Raw genomic sequence first — 23,991 nt, 5'->3', positions numbered from 1 at the left:
ATATGTTGCACAGTCAGACACAACTCAAGTGACTTAGTACATATGCACCCATGCTCCAGCTCTCTCCCCAGTGGACTTAGCTAGTTTCTTCAAGATCATTTACTGAATAATATATTTTCTCTACATTTTATTTGATATGCTATCTTTATCACAGCCTATATTTTTACACCATATATCCTTTGTTCCAAAATATTTACCTTTTAGAATTTAAAGTTTCTGCCATTGGTACTCATCAATCACTGAAGAGAACGTGTATCATAGTTGGCATAGCCTTTGTATGTGAGAATTTACAGATAAGAATATTTCAAGAGGATGATCATCTGCATTACCGGGACCTTGTGTAGCTGAATTTCAATTTTACTTGGGTCTGTTACTAACTATTTTTCACAAAGAGTACACACCAAAATTCAGCCTTTGAAGAAAATATTGTATATTTTGCCTACCTGCCAGAAGATACTGTAGATATCTCAAAATTAGATCATGTACTTTTTTAAGCTATGCATGCATGCATGCTAAGTCACTTCAGTCATGTCCAGCCCTCTGTGACCCCATAGACAGCAGCCCACCACGCTCCTCTATCCCTGGGATTCTCCAGCAGAGAATACTGGAGTGGGTTGCCATTTACTTCTCCAATGCATGCATGCATGCTAAGTCGCTTCAGTGGTGTCCGACCCTGTCCAATACCATAGACGGCGGCCAACCAGGTTCCTCTGTCCACAGGATTCTCTCTAGGCAAGAATATTGGCGTGAGTTGCCATTTCCTTCTCCATTTCTAAGCTACAAGAGGGTAATCTAGTCAAGGCTATGGTTTTTCCACTAGTCATGTATGGATGTGAGAGTTGGACTGTGAAGAAAGCTAAGTGCCGAAGAATTGATGCTTCTGAACTGTGGTGTTGGAGAAGACTCTTGAGAGTCTCTTGGACTGCAAGGAGATCCAACCAGTCCATTTTGAAGATCAGCCCTGGGATTTCTTTGGAAGGAATGATGCTGAACCTGAAACTGCAGTACTTTGGCCACCTCATGCGAAGAGTTGACTCACTGGAAAAGACTCTGATGCTGGGAGGGATTGGGGGCAGAAGGAGAAGGGGATGACAGAGGATGAGATGGCTGGATGGCATCACCAACTCGATGGACGTGAGTTTGCGTGAACTCCAGGAGATGGTGATGGACAGGGAGGCCTGGCGTGCTGTGATTCATGGGGTCGCAAAGAGTTAGACACAACTGAGTGACTGAATTGAACTGACTGATGGCCAGTTTATGTGTGATAAAGAACTACCCCTTAGCAACAATGGTGAACTGAAATTCTTGTTGACTTTTAGTCACCTGTTAAACAAACGTTCTGACAGGACAGTAGACTTTCACCAAAACTATTATAAACATCATGACTAATGACAGAAATCAGTGAGCTGGGGCTCTCCTAGCATTCTAAGAAACACAAGATTATAAATTTCCCAGATTTTTGAAGTTTTAAGACATTTTGTAAAATCTTTTTCTTTTAGTTGCTTTTCCTAGCACATAGTAGACAGTCCAAAGTATATACAATCATGTTCTCTTTAAATGCTCCACTACAGATTTCCTTTTTTGAAGACCTTTCTTCCCTTAAAATCTATTAATGTCCTTCTTGACCATTATTTCCTAAGAGGATATTGCTTCTGATCCTTTTGTTGAGCTGTCCAAGGTTCCCAATGACTACAGTGAGCACTAAATCCAATTTGTTTAACCCAACCTGTCTTCCCGGTGGTCTCAGTCTGGAGGGCATTACCAGAATTAGTGCACCTTCTAAATTAACTGACTAAACATCCTAGGTTAGACAGAAAAGTAATTAAATGAGTTATTTTATTCTACAAATACTTAAAAACAACCCAGACGATATCTTGTGATTGGTTAAAAATGATTTTTAATGTATTTAAGTGATAATTTCTTCACATGAATATGCATATTATCATGAGGAAAGGTTTAGAAAAAAATGTTTTTTTTTTTGTTGTTGTTTGGCATTTGTTTTAAGGGAATAAATGAGCTTGGGTTTCTTTTTAACAATTTTATGAAGTAAAGGTATGCTCTGATGAGAGTAGAAAATAAATATTTGGCATCTATTCACTAAACTAAAAAAAGAAACAAAACTTTCATGCTGCCTTTAAAGTTAAAGACACCTGGTTAATCATAATGATGCCGCATACAGTCTAGGGTGTTGTGTAAAAGAGCAAGGGCGATTGAGGATGTTGTAAGTTCCACATGACCAGACAGAAAATGCAAGTCATCAGCTAAAGAACAATAAGGAGAGCAAACACTTATGTTTTTATGCGCTAGGCACTATAAACAATTTACATATATTAAATCATAGTATCACACTTGCTTTGCATTAAACAATAAACAAGCTCTATCAGCTATTATAAACCATCAGATTGTGGCTATTCTTACTTTATAGTTATGGGCACATAACTGGAGATACAGTAACATAAATGTGAGTTCCTAGACTTGTGAACTGATAAAAACAGTCTTTAAGGCCTACATTAGATGCTAACGGTAGACCTATAGAAGTTAAAGTGCGTATCTGAAGAAGCCTCAGCCTCTGCAATATCACATAGATTAACATTTTTACAATTCATAAACATTAATATGGGACAATCTACAAAAAAAACCCCAACTCTTTAAGAGGCATCCAGTCTTTTATAGACTTCTTCAATGAAGGTGAACATGCGCTTCATCTGGTATGAATTATGGAGAACTTCCAAGTCCTTCAGAAGACTGTTCTGATTTGGAATTAGCGTCAGAATTTCTCTCTGTGGTCATGAGAGAATAATTCATTTTTAAAATTATTGATATGTAATTGACATGAACATTATATTAGCTTCAGGCATACAACATAATGATTTGATATTTGTATACACTGCAAAATGATCACCACAGTAAGTTTAGTTAACATCTATCACCAAACATGATATAAATTTTTTTTTTCCTTGTGATGAGAACTTTCAGATCTACTTTCTTAGCAACTTCCAAATATACAATACAGTATTAACTCTAGTCACCAGCTTGTACATTACATCCCCATGATATATTTATAAGTAACTAGAAGTGTGTACCTTTTGACTTTACCCATGTAATTAGTTTTTAACCTTTCACTATGAAAAATGTTATATGCATTGATATGTTATTTAGAGAGAATGATATAATAACAATCTTATATAATCACTCAACTGCAATTGTCTATCAACTAATTGCCATTCTTCTTTTAAATCTATATTATTTTGTTTCCTCTCTGCCCATTCCCATTCCTCAGCCTACGTAGATTTTAGATAGGAAAATTTTTGCTACTTTTTGAGAAAACATACAGACTTTCTACCAGGGTAAACAGTGACACTACAGTATCTATTGGGGTCCTTTGAAAAAAGATAAGTTACCAGTGTGCAGCCTACTACAAATAGGACATAGTATACTATTTTAGGAAAAGTTACATGCAATTATTAGAAGCATAAACAAAGCAACTGTCAGAATTTACTTCCAGAAATCTATCCTACAGCCATGAATATACAAATGTGTAATAATGCATATACAAAGGTGTACATAGCATTACCTGTACTAGAAAAATTATTTATTTCCAAAATCTCCACAAATTACATTATGGCACATCTATATAATGGAATGTTATACAGCAACTGACAAGCATGAGATGTTCAAACTCTACCATCATATGAGAAAAATAATTTTCCCTTACAGTTTATACCATAGATTTCATTTGTTTAAAAGAAGAAGTAGCATATAATTTTTTTACCTATATGAAATTTATAACTGGTGATGCAGTTAATATGGTAAATTGTAAGTACTTACCTGAAGGATGGGTGCTCTGAGACTCTTTCGAGAAAGTTCAGGAAGAGAGAGTACCCCACTATCTATATGAAACATCTAAAGTAGAAAAAGAAAGCTATAGATTATTTTGTAAAGTTAGACTGTTTCAAAAAGTTGATTTCTCTTATTATACTCAAAAGCTGTCTGGGTAAAATCTAATAATGAAAAATTATATCCAGATTCTAGTAATAACTTTTTTTTTGGTGGGGGACAATTACCTGTTTTATCTTCTTTTCTTCTTCTTCCACCTCACTTGTCAGAACACGAACTTTGTTCTTTAGGCTGTGAATATCCCCAGTCATTGACTCTATAGTCGCTACCATTTTATCTGTTTCTTTCTACATCAGAAAGAGAAAGCTAATGTTTTAAATTAAATATACTATTAAGTGAAACCCAAACAGTTTTAAAAACATCTTACATATTGAAACACTTCTGGAAGAAACTGGTAATTTTCATTTTTCTTTCAAAAGTCTCCCTAGAGATTGATTTACCAGTGGAACAAAGATGTAAATGAACTTTTTGAAACTTTCCTCAAAAAATTACCAAAGCTGCTGGTATCAGAGATCCTGGAAGACCTATGTGAATTTAGCAGAACCCAAGGATTCACAGCAGCAGGTATAGCAGCATTCCTTAAGCAGCATGTAATAGCAGAGAAACTCTAATTTAGGAACATCTGAGTGCTATTTTCATTTGCCAAAAGAAAAAGTACTGAACATTTGGGCAAAGATAATAACAGAAAATGAGTGGCAGTTTCTCACATAGGAATAACATAAAACGTTCAGAGGAAAACAAAAGAGAAAATAAATGAATGAAATAAATATGGGAATACCAGGGGTGTACTGACTGCAGGCCACACATGGAGTTAGCCAACTTCTGGGTTTTTAAATGGTATTAAGTACTGCATTGCTTTCAAATCAAGTCCTAGCAACAGCAAAGGACAGCGCGGCCTCTGGGGATCAGGGAACAAGTAAATAAGCCATACAGAAGCCACACGAAAGTAATGAAGTAATAACTCTGAAATCCTGATGAGCAATATGGTTGGTATTTACATTTAACATCATTTTCCAAATACTGAAAGCAGAATTGTTACTGTCAATTATAGTAATCTTCCTTAACAAATATATTATGGCTTCTAGAAACCATTAGAAAGGGTACCTACAGAGGTCTGCAACTGCTCATGGGCTGTTTTTGATTGGTTCAAGAGCTATGAATGATTTTTACATTTCTAAAGGATGTTAAAAAAACGAAAAAGACTGTGCAATGAAAACCAATGCGACTCATAAAGAGCAAGATGTTTATCATCTGACCCTTACAGAAAGGTGCTGATTCCTGGAGTACCCAAAACTCTAGGTCTGAGAGCTCCATTTACTAGGCCAAACAAGGTCACAGGATCTAATACAAAACATGGAGAACTTGTTATATAACTGAAATTTGTATTATATAATTGAAAGTAGAACTTAAATGTCCTTACCAAGAAAAAAAAACAAGAGTGAGGTGACAGATGCATTAATGAATAAGATGGGGGGGGGAATCCTTTCACAATGTATATATACATTAAATCACCATGATGTACACTTTAGATATCTTACCACTTTGCTACTTATATCTCAAACAAACCTGAAAAAAAAAAAAAGCCATATTATGCTTCCCAACTGTTCATTAAGCAGGGGAGCTAGTGACAGTACTGAAAATATACTCTTGCAAAGCTACACTGTAATGAAAGTTAAATATAACCTCACGCAATGAAGAAAGTGAGAAAGCCACTAACAACACCACTCTATAAATTTACAGTAGTCATGTATGGATGTGAAAGTGGGCAATAAAGAAGGCAGAGCTTTTCAACTGTGGTGTTGGAGAAGACTCTTGAGAGTCCCTTGGAAACCAAGGAGATCAAACCAGTCAATCTTAAAGGAAATCAACCCTGAACACTCTTTGGAAGGACCGATGCTGAAACTGAAGTTCTAGTATTTGGCCGCCTGATGCAAACAGCTGACTCACTGGAAAAGACTGTGGTGCTGGGAAAGGCTGAAGGCAGAAGGAGAGGAAGGTAACAGTGGATGAGATGCTTGGATGATATCACCGGGGAAATTCAGGGAGATGGTGAGGGACAGGGAAGCCTGGCGTGCTACAGTCCATGAGGTCTCTAACAGTCGGACATGACTTGGTGACTGAACAACAACGTAAATTTACAATATATATAAATTTACAAAATATATTAAGCTTACAATATATTTACAATATATACATTACAAATTTATAAATCTGTAATTTACAGAGCTACAAGTAGATCTGCTGCTTACAAATAAACTGTTCCATTTTTATTCTCAATCACATGGAAAAGCTGGAATGACCTATTTGTGAATGCTGACTCATTGGGGATGCAACCGCTGTTTAAACTACCACCACCTTGTAACAGATTAACAGACTTATTACTTTAGAAAGTTGACCTGCTGACAAAGACCAGATCTACAAACTACTTCAAAACAGCAAAAGTATATACGGTCCAATCTGTTTTAGTTTTAAATTATTTAATAAGCCCCTTAAGATTGATTTTCTTAACTGCTAAAGTATCCACTAATGAAAAGCCTGTTGTTTATCCTAACAGCAAATATTATCTCTCACTACCTTCCACAGGATAAAGATAAAAAACCACATGCCCTAAAGTTGGACTAATAGGACTGCATCACAACTGTGAGCAGTTTGTCTAAGGTTCAGCTAAAAATGCCAATATTTCTCTTTTTCACATTTGTAAAACATGAAATATAGCACAAGCCTCTGCAAGTCATTAAGGGCTATAACTGTAAAGTGCTTAGAACAGTGACTAGAAAAACATAGAAGGCTCTTGTTACAAGTTATCTATAATGATTATAAAAATAATGATGATGATTGTGTTCTTCTTGTCAATAAAGTAGCACTGAAGGACAGAAAAACTAATGTTTTGAAATTCTACAGCATTTAGTGATGAATTCCTATAACTTGCTAATCAAAAATAAGACAGTTCATTATATTTAAAGTCTGATAAAAAAATAAGGCTGCTACTTAATTACAAATATATTAGAAATAGTCAACTTTAGAGGACCAAAACTGAAAGGTTTTGCTTTAAAAAAAAAAAGTTAATAAAAAACCTTGCCCAAGATGTAATACTAGTTACTAGAAGAATAACATAATTTAAAAAACTTAAAATTAAATCTCTTCCCCTTTCCCCTGATAATGAATTCCCTTTTCAAACTTCATACCTGCAAAGATGCCAGACCTTCCTCATTATCTCTGTGCTGTGCCCTTTCCGTTTTCAGTAGACTTGACACATGAGATAAATCTTGCAGCTTTTTGGGAGGGACTTTCAGGGTTTCACACAGTTGCAGCAATCTTTGGGACAGAATAACAACATAACTGCTTATTTTTGAGTACCATTAGTATTGTTTCTGATTTGAAATACTGTAGTCCCCTTTTCCTTTCCCTCATATTTCTAAAGGCTGAAATATTCTTTTATTAACAGCGGCTAATCTTAGCAGTAAGCCTCCCCCCGACCAAAAGCCCTGACAAGTCCTCATTAAGTCTTTCGATTGATTAAGATTTACCACAAATCATGGGGTATCTAGGTTGCTTTATAAAAGGAAAAGTTTCTCTTTTACACATTTAACGATTGATTATTTATACACAGTTTAAAATAAACTAAAAATTTCCTTGTATCTTCTGAATGTGTTTCCTGGACTACTACAGTACATAAGTCTATCATTTAATGTGAATTTCTGGTAAGAGGTGAAACATTATTCTGTTAGTCTTAACTAGGACTCTGAACTTTAAATCTCCGTTGTTTCACAGAATGTGACCAATAATAGAGAATGCCTGTATCAGTTACTCTAAGTTAATGATATTTTTCCTAACTTAAAAAAAAAATCCCCTTCAAATCTTATGACTAACCTCACTTCCAGTAGACAGAAATACAAGTTTCCCAGATTTGATTCTTGAGTTCCATGAGGAAGAAATCAAGAAGCAAAATCTAAATTTGGTTCCTTCTGTCTAACAGCAGTGTGTCTGGATCCTAAAAAATCCTACTACTTGAGATTTGCAGGCAATTAAGTGGAACCCAAGATTTGTCTTCCCGGGATCATACTCAAAATATTAATTTTTATAAAGAAAAAAGTAGGTTGTTTAAACTCTACCAATCATACTTATTAAACTGTCAGGATAAACTTCAGCTATTCCCCATATCATCATTAGCCCATAAGCACAAAACCTGTCTGAATTTTTGGTTTAAGTAAAATAAAGATTCCCTTTATAAACATTTTCTAAAACTTTATCAAACCTGTTCTGCAGAAAGGTCATTCACCATTCCAAATGTTCTAAATTTGTAGGTTATTCTACAAAATCTTACTAAACTAAAAATATAACCAGTGTTTATCATGTTATAATATACATATCATAATACTATGTCAACAACATCTAAGCACATTTACAACATTGTATATCTATAAGTCAGAATTCCCCAAAATATGTTCCTCTAGAAAGTGTAGTGGTTAATTTTTGTTGACTAGCAACTCTATTGTTTCATGACAAGGAAAAGCATATATGATTCAATCTATGTCAATCATATCAGCTCTTGCCACAAAATCAGTACAACAAGAGGCAAATCACCCAAACCAATCAGAATCAATCACCCAGAATATTCTAACTGAAGCTAAGAGGCTAAGAGATTTCTTTTGCCTCTTTCTAAACAGGAAGCTATCTATATATACAGTTCTAATCTACTGAGGACAACTTGTCTAAAAGAATGAAGACAACATGAAGACAGAAGCAAAGACGAGACTAATTGTACAATAAAGAGTTCCTGTGGTAAACACTAACTTGGAAGATGCTGGGTTGGGAAGATCCTCTGGAGAAGGAAATGGCAACCCACTCCAGTATTCTTGTCTGGGAAATCCCATGGACAGAGAAGCCTGGTGGGCTATAGTATATAGGGTCTCAAGAGTTGGACATGACTAAACCTCTACCACCAGGTTAAACAAAATGAAACAGATTTACTTACTGTAGGATTTTAATATGTTAATATACCAGGAAACATAATTTTCTATCACTTTTATTCACAAAGTATCTCTAAGCACAAGTGTTCCAACTATATTTGGAGACATGCTGTGCTGTGCCTACTTGCTCAGTTGTATCCGACTTTCTGTGACCTCATGAACTGTAGCCCCTGCCAGGCTCCTCTGTCCATGGAGATTCTCCGGGCAAGAATACTGGAGTGGGTTGTCATACCCTCCTCCAGAGGATCTTCCCAACCCAGGGCTAGAACTGGGGTCTCCTGCATTGCAGGTGGATTCTTTAGCAGCTGAGCTACCAGGGAAGGCCACAGAAATGGTGCTAGAGGAAAATTTGTTCAGATTCTAATTAGAATCAATTTGCTAAGGCTACATTCTGTCACATCAGTAGAAGGGAAAGTATCCTGAGTATTGGTACTTTGGGAACTAAAAAAAGAGAGCTGTGAAAGCAAAAATGAGGAGACAATAAGCAGTCTTTGAAATATGTCTCTCCATGGCTGCTGTATTGTGAAAAAACAGGTTATCTGTTGAACAGAATTTAATCTTTTCTGATGAAGCAGTGTGATCGCTGTGAAGAAGAGTTATTACATACTAAAATATTCTCATTCATACACACCAAACATGGCTACCTGCCCCCTATTAAAAAGATCATATATAGCTATATTTTATTTATTTTTGCTACACTTTTATTATATATTAGTTTATCTATTAAATTTTTAGTCATTCCTTCTTTACTAACAGGTTGCCATTCCTGTAAACAGTTTACAAGTTCACTACTAGCTGTCTTTCTTTAATCTCTTCAACCTGTCTCCACAAACTCTCACACCCATCCACTTCATCCTATCTTCAGTTCAGGTCAGTTCAGTTCAGTCGCTCAGTCGTGTCCGACTCCCTGCGACCCCATGAATTGCAACACACCAGGCCTTCCTGTCTATCACCAACTCCCGGAGTTCACTTAGACTCACGTCCATCGAGTTGGTGATGCCATCCAGCCATCTCATCCTCTGTCGTCCCCTTCTCCTCCTGCCCCCAATCCCTCCCAGCATCAGAGTCTTTTCCAATGAGTCAACTCTTCGCATGAGGTGGCCAAAGTACTGGAGTTGCAGCTTTAGCATCAGTCCTTCCAAAGAAATCCCAGGGCTGATCTCCTTCAGAATGGACTGATTGGATCTCCTTGCAGTCCAAGGGACTCTCAAGTCTTTTCCAACACCACAGTTCAAAAGCATCAATTCTTCGGCACTTAGCTTTCTTCACAGTCCAACTCTCACATCCATACATGACCACTGGAAAGACCAGAGCCTTGACTAGATGGACCTTTGTTGGCAAAGTAATGTCTCTGCTTTTGAATATGCTATCTAGGTTGGTCATAACTTTTCTTCCAAGGAGTAAGCGTCTTTCAATTTCATGGCTGCGGTCACCATCTGCAGTGATTTTGGAGCCCCCAAAAATAAAGTCTGACACTGTTTCCACTGTTTCCCTACCTACTTCCCATGAAGTGATGGGACCAGATGCCACGATCTTAGTTTTCTGAATGTTGAGCTTTAAGCCAACTTTTTCACTCTACACATTCACTTTCATCAAGAGGCTTTTTAGTTCCTCTTCACTTTCTGCCATAAGGGTGGTGTCATCTGCATATCTGAGGTTATTGATATTTCTCCCAGCAATCTTGATTCCAGCTTGTGCTTCTTCCAGCCCAGCGTTTCACATGATGTACTCTTCATATAAGTTAAATAAGCAGGGTGACAATATACAGCCTTGATGTACTCCTTTTCCTATTTTTCCATCCTATTTTACCCTTTCTATTTTTTTACTATTAATATCATTGAGAATTATGAATTAAAAAAGCAGTATTTGTGCTCATGCTTCCCAAGAATAAAGTACTAGGTCACAAATATTTCCAGGCAAACCTGAGGAAACTAAGATGCAGAACATTCTTCTATAAAAAGAAAGCTGGAAGTAGGTGATTTTGACTTTCAGATTCTTTATAAGTTCTCTTAAGTTTAACTTCAAAACTTCATGCAGCAGCAGCTTAGGGCAGATAGTAGGAAAAAAGAAGTCACTGAAAATTATTGGCAGTGGTGACTTTAAAGAACACTTGGGGGCTTCGCTGGTGCCTCAGTGGTAAAGAATCTGCCTGACAATGCTGGAGATGCAGGTTTGACCCTGATGGGGAAGATCCCACATGTTTCAGAGCAACTCAGCTCCTGTGCCACAACTATTGAGAACGTGCCCTACAGCCTGGGAGCTGCAACTACTAAAGCCTGGGTGCCTTAGAGCTTGAGCTCTGCAACAAGAGAAGCCACCACAATGAGAAGCCCATGTCCTGCAGCTAGAGAGTAGCCCCCGCTTGCCACAGCTAGAGAAAAGACAACACAGCCACGAAGACCCAGTACAGCATATTTATTTATGTAAATAAATAAATAAAATTACCTAAACAAAAAAAAAAAACCAAAAGATACTTGAAAAGAAACCTCCACCTGAGACCTGCCAGAAATAAAGAGCAATAGTATCCTGGAAAATTATACTTGTTACAAATAAGGTTATATAATATGAAGTGAAGAGAAAACAGGGCAATAGGGTTAAGTATCAAATGAGAGTGGTGAACTGTTAACTTGCAGTTGGTCAAAATGAAGTTGAAAGGAGTTAAGAGTTGAAAATTTTTTTTTCAGACCTCAACACAGAAAAGTGAACTTCGGAAGTAGGTGCTTTGATTTTCAGATTCTTTAGAAATTCTCTTAAATTTAACTTACTTCAGAATTCCATGCAGCATCAGTTTAGGGTAGAATACATAATCCCAAACCATTCATCTTCTTAAAACGTCAACAACAAAACAAAACAAACAAACAAACAAAAAGACAACAATAAAAGAATAAAAACCCCAAATAAAAAACTTCTATATTCCATAAATATCTGTTCTGGTAACACAAGAACAGACTGGATTTTTACCAACTGTGTTTCAACTGTTTTTTTAATTGTGTAACTATATTACCTTTTCTTTAGGAAATTCAGATGATATTGAATTTGTTTATTTTCTCTAATACTGTCACTCAGAACTGATCTAGAAAAGAAAAAATAGGGATTGAATAAATACTGGGATTGAATATGTATTAGTTTCAAACATTACATTATATTTAATCTGTTTATTTTTTCTAATTTCTTTCAAGTGCCCCTTCTTACTAACCAGGCAGAATCAATCACTTTATTTTATGTCAAGGACATTTAAAGCAGAGGAATAATCTAAGTGAACTAAGATGGACTGGAATGGATACATTTAACTCAGATGACCATTATATCTACTATTGGGCAGGAATCCCTTAGAAGAAATGGAATAGCCATCATCGTCAACGAAAGAGTCCGAAATGCAGTACTTGGATGCAATCTCAAAAGTGACAGAATGATCTCTGTTCGTTTCCAAGGCAAACATTCAATATCACGGTAATCCAAGTCTATGCCCTGACCGGTGACATTGAAGAAGCTGAAGCTGAACAGTTCTATGAAGACCTACAAGACCTTCTAGAACTAACACCCCCAAAAGATGTCCTTTTCATTATAGGGGACTGGAATGCAAAAGTAGGAAGTCAAGATACACCTGGAGTAACAGGCATATTTGGCCTGGGAGTACAGAATGAAGCAGGGCAAAGGCTAATAGAGTTCTGCCAAGAGAATGCACTGGTCATAGCAAACACCCTCTTCCAACAGCAGAAGAGAAGACACTACACATGGACATCACCAGATGGTCAACACTGAAATCAGACTGATTCTATTCTTTGCAGCCAAAGATGGAGAAGCTCTATACAGTCAGCAAAAACAAGACCAGGAGCTGACTCTGGCTCGGATCATGAATTCATAACCAGACTCAAATTGAAGAAAGTGGAGAAAACCACTAGACCATTCAGGTATGACCTAAATAAAATCCCTTATGATTATACAGTAGAAGTGAGAAATAAATTTAAGGGACTAGATCTGATAGAGTGCCTGATGAACTATTGATGGAGGTTCATGACACTGTACAGGAAACAGGAATCAAGACCATCCCCATGGAAAAGAAATGCAAAAAAGAAAAATGGCTGTCTGAGGAGGCCTTACAAATAGCTGTGAAAAGAAGGGAAGCAAAAAGCAAAGGAGAAGAGGAAAGATATACCCATTTGAATGCAGAGTTCTAAAGAATAGCAAGGAAAGATAAGAAAGCTTTCCTCAAGTGATCAATGCAAAGAAATAGAGGAAAATAATAGAATGGGAAAGACTGGAGATCTCTTCAAGAAAATTAGAGACACCAAGGAAACATTTCATGCAAAGATGGGCACAATAAAGGACAGAAATGGTAGGGACCTAACAGAAACAGAAGATACTAAGAAGAGATGGCAAGAATACACAGAAGAATTATACAAAAAAGATCTTCACGACTCAGATAATCACAATGGTGTGATCACTTGCCTAGAGCCAGAAATCCTGGAATGTGAAGTCAAGTGGGCCTTAGGAAGCATCACTACGAACAAAGCTAGTGGAGGTGATGGAATTCCAGCTGAGCTATTTCAAATCCTGTAAGATGATGCTGTGAAAGTGCTGCACTCAATATGTCAGCAAATTTGGAAAACTCAGCAGTGGTCACAGGACTGGAAAAATCAGTTTTCATCCCAATCCCAAAGAAAGGCAATGCCAAAGAATGCTCAAAGTACCGCACACTTGCACTCATCTCACATGTGAGTAAAGTAATGCTCAAAATTCTCCACACCAGGCTTCAGCAATATGTGAACCGTGAACTTCCTGATGTTCAAGCTGGTTTTACAAAAGGCAGAGGAACCAGAGATCAAATCACCAACATCCACTGGATCATTGAAAAAGCAAGAGAGTTCCAGAAAAACATCTATTTCTGCTTCATTGACTATGCCAAAGCCTTTGACTGTGTGGATCACAATAAACTGTGGGAAATCTGAAAGAGATGGGAATACCAGACCACCTGCCCTGCCTCTTGAGAAATCTGTATGCAGGTCAGGAAGCAACAGTTAGAACTGGACATGGAACAACAGACTGGTTTCAAATAGGAGAAGGAGTACGTCAAGGCTTTATATTGTCACCCTGCTTATTTAAGTGATATGCAGAGTACACCATAAGAAACGCTGGGCTGGAGGAAGCACAAGCTGGAATCAAGATTGCTGGGAGAAATATCAATAACCTCAGATATACAGATGATACAACCCTTATGGCAGAAAGTGAAGAACTAAAGAACCTCTTGATGAAAATGAAAGAGGAGAGGGAAAAGGTGGCTCAAAGCTCAACATTCAGTAAACTACGATCATGTCATCTAGTCCCATCACTTCATGGCAAATAGCTGGGAAACAGTGGCTGACTTTACTTTTTTTGGGCTCTAAAATCACTGCAGATGGTGATTGCAGCCATGAAATTAAAGGATGCTTATTCCTTGGAAGGAAAGTTATGACCAACCTAGACAGCATATTAAAAAGCACAGACATTACTTTGCCAACAAAGGTCCATTTAGTCAAGGCTATGGTTTTCCAGTGATCATGTATGGATTTGAGAGTTGGACTATAAAGAAAGCTGAGCACCGAAGAATTGATGCTTTTGAACTGTGGCATTGGAGAAGCCTCTTCAGAGTCCCTTGGACTGCAAAGAGATCCAACCAGTCCATCCTAAAGGAGATCAGTCCTGGGTGTTCATTGGAAAGACTGATGCTGAAGCTAAAACTCCAATACTTTGACCACCTGCTGCAAAGAGCTGACTCATTTGAAAAGATCCTGATGCTGGGAAAGATTGAGAGCAGGAGAAGAAGGGGACGACAGAGGATTAGATGGTTGGATGGCATCACCAACTCGATGGACTTGGGTTTGGGTGAACTTGAGGAGCTGGTGATGGACAGGGAGGCCTGGCGTGCTGCGGTTCATGGGGTTGCAAAAGTCATACACGACCAAGCGACTGAAATGAACTGAATGATCTAAGTTCTTTTTATCACATTATATCATTGTAACTAATTTATATGCCTCTTCTCATGGATTTCAGCGCCTTGATGGCCGAGTCCTATCTCTGTATTCCTGTTAGCACTGCTTCCATATAAAGTATCAATTTGAGCAAATTTCTTCCTAAAGTATCCCTCTTGACAGAAAAAAGTTTTAAGTTTACAGAGAGCAGATTAGGCCATGTAGATTTCATTTTTATTTCAGCAATAAAATTCCAAGTTTCTGATATTAATAAAGGCTTTTTTTAATTGAAGGTGTAGGCCATCAAAAGACATTAAAAAAACCTTCTTGAGAAAGAGAAAAACACCATATCACCATAAAATAGACAAGAATATTTAAAAGGATACTGTTTGTAGGAAACGTAAGTAGAAATGAAAACAGTGAAATGTAAAATATTTCATACTCACATTGCTACAGATTCCATCATATTTTGCAAATGTTCTCTGCTACTCTTCGAAAGAGGTTGCCAGGTTTTTCTCTTGTTGGATGCTATTTTTACCTGTTTTAGAGTAGTATGCTTTGTTTGTCTTGTCACTGGTCAAAGAAGAGACTGTGGTTAATCTAGAAATGTGTATATTTTTATTTATAAATTCAAGGACAAGTTTATCTAAAAAGAGACAATGGAATTCTCAGAACCACAATACTATAAAGCTGTATTAGCTGTTTAATTTCTTTTTTTATTGCACAGTCATAAAATGCCAGGTGTTGAATATGTTGTTATTGTGTTAACTTAAATACCATTAGCTGATATTGCAGACAGAAACGCAAGACAATTTTAAATGAAGAACCAATTATTGGGATTCAGCATAAAAGTCTGGTTCTCAGAAATGACCTGAACTAAAGGACTTATTGAGAAGACTAGGAAAATGTTTTTTGCCATATGTTGGGTGGCAACTGGAACTAAGGCAATTAACCAAACCAAAAATAGATATTGAGTGTCTGGTAGGTTATTGACATTGTTCTGCTTATAATAAATAAACAAAGGATATACACTATTGGCTTACATGAAAATTCATTTGGAGAGAAGGGAGACTAAATAATTATAGTTACAGGTATGCAAAGCATTACAAAGGAAAAAGCACTGTTCATTATGTAAGTATAAAACCAGAGGACCTAACCGGTTCCTGGGTGAGGAGGTAGAAAATTCTTCCATGATGAAGTGATATTTAAGTAAAGATGATCACTCCAAACTACTTTACTCTAGACAAACTTAGCTCCAATTTAATCTAAACAGTGGTAGCAGAACAGGGTATTTGTCTCAAAGAGAAAACAGTAGGTGTGTCTCTATATCACAAGTCAGAATAAGTCAGACTGTTGTATACTTCGAATTTCTCTAGTTCCTTTCAGTTTAGAAACCCACACAGTATTTTGCTGGTGGTGGTAAGTAAAATTTTAGCTGACCTAGGTATCTGACTAACCAGCACTACATATTCTTGCAAAAATGAGAATGCTACCATTTATTACTATGTTTTGCTTATGCAAAATTCATAAACAAGATGCTGAGAACTTTTTCATAAATAGATATAGCTTGAGAAAGATATGGTGAAACTAAACTTAGAAAAGAAATACCTTCAGAAGACAGACGTTTTGGATGATTTTTATTTTTTTTCACTGTGTTTCTAACCTAGAGAGAAAAACACACAAACATGCACACACAATTAGGCACTAGATAAAAAGATACTGCTTTTGCGATAGATTTGTCATGTATATTGGAGTGAATTCATATACCTTCTGGAAAGATGAAAAAAAAGTATATTGCTACTTCTACAGCAAAAGGTGTGTATTTATCACAAGTGGAGGATATAATAAAGCAACTCCTGAACAATGGTGATAATGTATAAAAGAATTTCATATGGTGCTAAAGAATGTTTTAAAGGAATCATTACTTATTTTGCCTGTGAAATAGTGTTAAATACTTTTCCTGCAAAACAAAAAATATAGGCATTACCTAATACAGAGAAAAAAATGCTGATTATTTCTTTTATAAGAGAGGCATAAAGTTATGGCAGGAAGAAGCTAATTTCTCTCCAACTAATTTTTCTCAATGTTAATAAAAATCTCTTCCACCAACTGACAGATTCTCTTGTCTTTTAATATATGAATGCCATATTCACTTTATTATACTTTATTACCAGTATTCCCATTTGAACACCTTAGCAATGTCCCATAGCATCTTCCCCAAAGAATTCTCTGACTAATATTTTGGAAAAGAATACAAAAATCTTTATCTGCAAGTTTTTATAAATCATGTTGCAGCAGCTCCCACATAACCATATATATGGAATATAAATTACTATAATTTGTAGTAAAGCTGACCTTTAGTCTTCACATACTCCTTTATACAGAACAGATGATATTTTTACCAGAGTCCTGAATGATAAACTCTTTGAATAAGTCCTGAATGATTACCTTTTTCTCTGGTAATTCTGCTTTTTCATCATCAATTTTTCTTTTTGGATTTCTTTTTAACTGTTGAGATTTTTTCTTGGAAGCATGTGCTTTGCTAGACATCTTGATTTAAACAGAACAATTTTAACAGTTTTTCAAATCTGTAAAGATGAAAAGGACACAGAAAAATGCTTAAGACTTGTTTTATTACAAATATTTTGTTAAAAGGACTACCTATAAATGTTCCAAGTTTGCCTTTAAAAAATCAGAATAAAAGTTTTGGGACAGTATTCTGTGTTTTTAAAGCATTTAAACATATTTTAAAATAAATAATGCTGGTTCTCACTAAAGATATCTAATTCAACTTCATTAAAAAATTTCTGCCATTTGTATGGCCTTAAAAAGTCATATAAAACCACTTTCACATTTCTTACTTTATACTCCCCCATATAGTAATATTATCTCCATTCTTAAATCCAAGAAAAGGGAAATATAAAGTGCTGAATTGTTTTCTTCTGGTCACAGATAATGTCAACTCAGAGTAACATTCAGGTCTTCTTATTTTAGGCTTAATCGATTTATCATTCTATGTGACTTAGCACACACACAGACAGATTTATGCCAAAGATGGGAGGAGATAACTTTTAGGATTATACCATGAGTCTACACTGTAGAAATTTATGTGGTAAATTCCCTCTTAAGGATTTAGGCTATAATTCTTGCTAGGTTGCAAGAATTATAACAAAGATTCTTCACACCAAACTCATCTCTGCTAAAAGAAACAGGAATAAAATATTCATTTCTGCATTAGACCATAAGGAGCAGACAGTTTAGAGTCATGTACAGTATGTTGACATGCACACACATACCCCCCTAAATATGTGTGTTATGTACATTACACACATACACACAATTAGCTATAAAGATAAATCAGTCACCATTTCTTTTCTAAAAATTCAAAGTTAATTACATTAATAGTTATATATGCAGATTTAGAGACAGACAGAGAAGGTACTCTGAATAAATCTATTCCCTCAAATTTTAAAAGGAAAAGTTCAAGCTTTCCCCCCCACCCCCAAAATGGTGGGAAAGAATCAACTGAAAGATCATGAACTATACTTAGGGACTACATGTCAAATCAATTACAAAATACAGTTGTTCAGTCGTGTCCGACTCTTTGGGACCCCGATGGACTGCAGAACGCCAGGCTTCCCTGTCCTTCACCATCTCCCAGAGCTTTATGAAACTCACGTCCATTGAGTGGGTGATGCCATCCAAGCATCTAGTCCTCTGTTGTGCCCTTCTCCTCCTGCCTTCAATCTTTCCCAGTATCAGGTCTTATACAATGAGTCAGCTCTTTGCATTAAGTGACCAAAGTATTAGAGCTTCAGACTCAGCATCAGTCTCTCCAATGAATATTCAGGATTGATTTCCTTTAGGATTGACTGGTTTGATCTCCCTGCAGTCCAAGGGACTCTCAAGAGTCTTCTCCAACACCACAGTTCAAAAACATCAACACTTCGGCGCTCAGCCTTCTTTACGGTCCAACTCTCACATTCACAAAACACACTGGAAGCTAAAATACACTTTACTCTGCTCTTGAACAATGTGGTACCTTATACTATACCAGTCTCCTCTGCTTCATTCTTGAAATGTCTAATTCTCTTAACTGAACACTCATGTCCTTTACTTCCCCTACTTAGAAACCAATCCATATGAGAGCTGTGCTTGTGGACCTCTCCTGGAAGGGCTGCCATGTACAGTAGTTCAGGCTGTTCACTGGAGAAAAGCATCCAGGTGAAGGAACCACTGAGGGCTAAGATTTACTCCTCATTCCATTCAGGAGACTAAAAATGGTACAAATTCCTTCTCACTCCTGTTGTTGAGAGGTGTAGTCTATGTCCCCTTGTCTTAAATCTCATAGACCCTGCAGCAGTTTAAGTGGTAGAATATGGTGCAAATGATTCTGTACCAGTTTCCTGGCCAAACAGGAACAGATTAGTAGCTACCACTACTCCTTGCTTGGAATATTTGCTCTTGAAACCCAGCTAACACTCTATGACGAAAGTCAACATGGAGAGGAACTGAGGACCTAGCCAAAAGCCCCAGCTGAATTTCCAACCAATAGCTAGTATCAACTTGCCAGCCTCGTGCATGTACCTGAGCCAACAGGCTGCGGCTGATACTGCATGGAAGTCATCAATCAACCCTACTAGCTGTTTCCAATTCTAAATTCAGGAAGAAAATAAGTGATTTTTTTAAAATTAAAAAATAAAAACCCTTAAATAATACCCAACTCATAATACCCAAACTCTTTACCATGACACTTGCAGTCCTCAACAATCTAGCCTTGCCAAGCTTTCCATACTTCTCTCCCACGACTCCTCAAATGAGTCTCCCTCTCCAGCTAGACTTGATTTTCTGAACACACTGTGAATAATGCACTAGTTCTACCTGAGCTTCACTCTCCTGTCTGTGCTCACCCTCCCCTCAGATTGTGAGCCATCTGCTTCTGAAAACCTTCCTAACCACTTTCCCTCATTGCTCTCTAAAAGTCTGTAGGCTCTTATGGTCTCTCTCATTTGGCACTTATTTACAGTTTGGTTTTGTTAATCATTTTTCTTTATATTCTTTATTCAATAACATGTAATTCAGTGCTACAGTCTTTTTAAGTACAGAAATTAAAAATATTCATTTAGAAACTTTTATAGCAACTTGACAACAATTTTAAGAATGTTAGGTCTGGTCAAAAAATAACTGGCTTTATTATTTTTAAAGTTCAATTTTTCTGGTAATTCATTCAAAAAGAGACTTTTTAAGGTAAGTTTTAGAGAAATTAAGCAGAATTTGAATATAAAATTTGAATATATCCACCTCACCTTCCCTACTATCAACATCCCTTACCAGAGCAAAGCATTTACTACAATCCATGAACCTACAGTGACACATCATATCATCCCAAATTTATGGCTTACACTGGGGTTCTTCCTTGTATATTTCATGGATTTGACTAGTAATTTTTTTTATTGTATTTTACAAAAGTAGCAGTTGTATTGACTGATTAAAAATTAAAGCAACAATAACAAAAAAAAATTGGTCCTTTACCACAGACCATCTGAAAAGCTCTATTTTCATTGATACATACTTGAAGCAATAAGCCATACAGCAAAGAAACTAAAAAGCTTCCTGATGAGGATAAAAGAGGAGACTGAAAAAGTTGGTTTGAAACTCAACATACAAAAAACTAAGATCATGGCTTCCAGTCCCATCACTTTATGGCAAACAGAGGGGAAAAAATGGAAGCAGTGATAGAGTTTATTTTCTTGGGCTCCAAAATCACTGAGGATGATGTCTCCAGCCACGACATTAAAAGATGCTTGCTCCTTGGAAGAAAAGCTATGATAAACCTACACAGCCTATTAAAAAGCAGAGACATCACTTTGCTGACAAAGGTCCGTACAGTCAAGCTATGGTTTTTCCAGTAGTCACATATGGATGTGAGAGTTGGACCATAAAAAAGGTTGAGCACTGAAGAACTGATGTTTTTGAACTGTGGTGTTGGAGAAGACTTTTGAGAGTCCCTTGAACTGCAAGGAGATCAAACCAGTCAATGCTAAAGAAAATCAACCCTAATATTCATTGAAAGGACTGATGCTGAAGCTAAAGCTTCAGTACTTTGGCCACCTGATGTGAAGAGCTGATTCACTGGAAAAGACCCTGATGCAGGGCAAGACTGAAGGCAAAAGAAGAAGGAGGAGGCAGAGGATGAGACAGCTGGATAGCATCACTGACTCAACAGACACGAATTTGAGCAAACTCCAGGAGACAGTGAAGGACAGGGGAGCCTGGTGTGCTGCAGTCCATGGGGTATCAAAGAATCGGATGGTCAGGACTTAGTGACCAAATAACAACCACAAGTGGTAGTAGGCAGAAACAGATATGAAAACAGTTTCCGTGTATAGTCAGTTATACACAGTGCAACAAATGTTAGACGAGTGCATATCTCAAACTGGTGTGTGCATGGGGGGATATAGGGTATTCAGAGAAAAAAGTAGTATATGAATTACATTTTGAAATATTTAGCTAGAAGAAAGGGAAGTAAAGTATCTGAGAGGAAAAAAGGCCCATTGGCAGGACAGCTCAAAAGAAGTCAGTCTGTTCAGGGAAAATTCAGAGAGGCTGTGGACATGTGCAGACGCAACGGACAGAAGAAAGACTCGAACTGTAGTTTGCGGCCAGACTACATACTGCAGTAAAGAATGTATTCTTTACCCTGTAGGAAACAGGGAAGCATTCTAGGTTGTCTTGTTCTTCTTTGTCAGCTTGCTGAAACTCGAGGAAACCACCAATCTAAATCTCTATGTGGGTACAGTAAGTGAACACGACGTCTGCGAAAACTTACAAACACGCAATGTTTACTTTTTGCAACTGATGCCTCGGGGTAGCGTCGCTCCACGACTGACTGCGGGAAAGAGTAAGGAAGCAGGACGAAGACGAGGATGATTCGGGGAAGGGAGGGAGGAAACATGCGTGGCTTCACTCCTTCTTTGCGAATCCTACAGTACTTTGTTTATCCCCGGCTGCGAAAGGCAAACCTGTTCGGATCTCCCACTCTCCTTTTGGAAAACCACTTGAAACTCCTCAAACACAAGCAGCCAAGTTTGCCACAAACGTGTTGGCAGCAAAACTTATCCCCCAAACTGGAGCCACCGGCGAGCGAAGCGCTTTCATTACTCACCAAAAACTGATCCTTGAACCCTTTCAGGAGCTGTGCTCAGAGCATTTCGCGCCCAAACCATCCAAAGCTGAGGAAGCCCGGAAGTGAGCACAGAGAAACCGGAAACGCCTATGGGGAGTGGCGGGCATCTATCCACGCCCCCTAACGTCATCAGGAGCGCGCCCACGAAGGCGTGACGGGATTGGTTGAAACTAGGGCGGTCGGCCGACGCCCCCATCCCGTCCCATCGTTTTGGCCTTTGCGCTTGCTTGGTCCCGGGCCCTGCTTTGGGGACTTCTGACTTGCAGAGCTCGGGGTTCCTAGGTCCAGCCGTCGTCTTCCAAGGCCTCGGTCTGAGACAGGCCGACTCGTAAGACCGTGCACCTTGAGGTACGTCTGGCTTTCAGATCCCTCCATTCTTCAGACTCCTCCCCACCCTTAGTTGTCCCCGGAGAAAGTTGTCCTTTCTCTCTTCCCAACTCCCAACTTCCTCCTTCTTTACTGCTGAGAAGGGATCCCACTCTGCTCTACCTCTTGTTAGGTTTAGATGCTCCACTAGTCTCTGTCTTTCAGTGAGGTCCATGGAAGTTCGGAGGTACTGCAGAAAAGAAGATGCTTTTAATGTCCCAGAGGCCATATTGCCATCTTCCCTGGTTACCCAGGAACCCCGAAGTTCCTCGGACAGAGAGCGATTGTAGGATTCCAGAGGGATATGGTCTCTCCAGAGCTGCCTCCTTCGAGGCCGCGGTGGTTGTGAGGGTTTTTTGTGAGAGGTGGCGAAATTGGAAGTTTCTTTCTGTGTACAGATGAAGGTGATGGTGAGAAGTGGAAAGACAGGTCTAAACGTACTTGAAAGTGTAAATTGCTAACTTGTTCTCGTTTTTATCTGGAAAGAGAGTAATCTTTTATACGCACCAAACTGAGTAATATATTTGTGTGTGTCAAATTTTAAATCACTTGATGATTTTTCTCTCAGTATTTTATGTTTAAAGACTTATTTATGCTGATACTAAATTTAATTTGCATGCTCTGTGTTGTCCTCTCTCACCTAAATTGGACGAACATTGGAGGCGGCTAGCTTTTAAAGTAGAATCACGTGTAAACAAATTTAAAAGGGATTTGATTCAGGACTGTATGTAGGTGTTTTACCCGTATTTTTTTGAGGGTGGGGCAGATGTTGCTTCATCATTAGGGCAAATGTTGCTTCATTGTTGCTCTTTCACACATTTTAATCACTCATAACTTATTATATTTGCTTTGCATATTATTTCTTTGGTTGTTGAAAGTGTCTCTTGATGTATTTTCTGAGAAAAGTTCAGAAATCCTGTTTCCATCAGCCGAAGTTGTGTTCTTATCTAAAAAAGATGCCTATTTCCAGTCTTTACCAATTTGTCATGCGATTTTCAGGAAGTCACCTCTTTCCAATCATTTATCCAGGTTTAGGAAAGCCCTACCTGCATTTTGTAAAGCCCTACCTGCAACATTGTAAAGAGCAATATTGCATAGAAATCTGGAATGTTAGGTCCATGAATCAAGGTAAAGTCAGCTCAGTTCAGTTCAGTCACTCAGTCGTGTCCGACTCCTTGCGACCCCATGAATTGCAGCATGCCAGGCTTCCTTGTCCATCAACAACTCCTGGAGTTTACTTAAACTCTTGTCCATCAAGTTGGTGATGCCATCCAGCCATCTTATCCTCCTTTGTCCCCTTCTCCTCCCACCTTCAATCTTTCCCAGCATCAGGGTCTTTTCCAATGAGTCAACTCTTCCCATGAGGTGGCCAAAGTATTGGAGTTTCAGCTTTAGTATTAGTCCTTCCAATGAACACCCAGGACTGATCTTGTTTAGGATGGACTGGTTGTAAATTGGAAGTGGTCAAAAAGGAGATGGCAAGAGTGAACATCGACGTTTTAGGAATCAGTGAACTAAAATGGACTGGAATGGGTGAATTTAACTCAGATGACCGTTGTATCTACTACTGTGGGCAAGAATCCCTTAGAAGAAATGGAGTAGTCATCATCGTCAACAAGAGAGT

The 23,991-nt window shown here is 37.8% G+C and overlaps 2 protein-coding genes across 3 annotated transcripts in view; one reads left to right on the top strand and one right to left on the bottom strand.

Moving 5' to 3' along the window:
• Positions 1-2,001: 2,001 nt before the first annotated feature.
• CENPQ (centromere protein Q) lies at positions 2,002-22,052 on the bottom strand. Of its 2 annotated transcripts, none has more exons than XM_068960919.1 (9): positions 21,981-22,052; positions 17,264-17,403; positions 16,424-16,478; positions 15,262-15,388; positions 11,872-11,940; positions 7,083-7,236; positions 4,065-4,184; positions 3,829-3,903; positions 2,002-2,780 (listed from the first exon to the last, which is right to left on the bottom strand). In XM_068960919.1, exons 2-9 carry the CDS (start codon positions 17,363-17,365, stop codon positions 2,649-2,651), a joined length of 834 nt encoding a protein of 277 aa, XP_068817020.1. In that variant the 5' UTR covers positions 17,366-17,403; positions 21,981-22,052; the 3' UTR covers positions 2,002-2,648. The 2 variants fall into 2 exon arrangements, with proteins under 2 accessions (XP_068817020.1, XP_068817021.1); XM_068960920.1 differs by having other exon boundaries at positions 7,083-7,212.
• A 190-nt stretch (positions 22,053-22,242) lies between these two features.
• The window catches only part of MMUT (methylmalonyl-CoA mutase), a 48,767-nt gene continuing 47,018 nt past the window's right edge, over positions 22,243-23,991 (top strand). The window contains exon 1 of the mRNA XM_068994233.1: positions 22,243-22,349. The gene's annotated coding sequence lies outside the window, so the exon portion shown is untranslated. The remainder of the gene's footprint in view (positions 22,350-23,991) is intronic.

This window comes from Capricornis sumatraensis, chromosome 22, assembly GCF_032405125.1.
Source record: "Capricornis sumatraensis isolate serow.1 chromosome 22, serow.2, whole genome shotgun sequence".
Taxonomy (NCBI): Eukaryota; Metazoa; Chordata; class Mammalia; order Artiodactyla; family Bovidae; genus Capricornis; species Capricornis sumatraensis.
The sequence above is the reverse complement of the archived record's forward strand: the minus strand, read 5'-3'. Positions and strand labels throughout refer to the sequence as shown.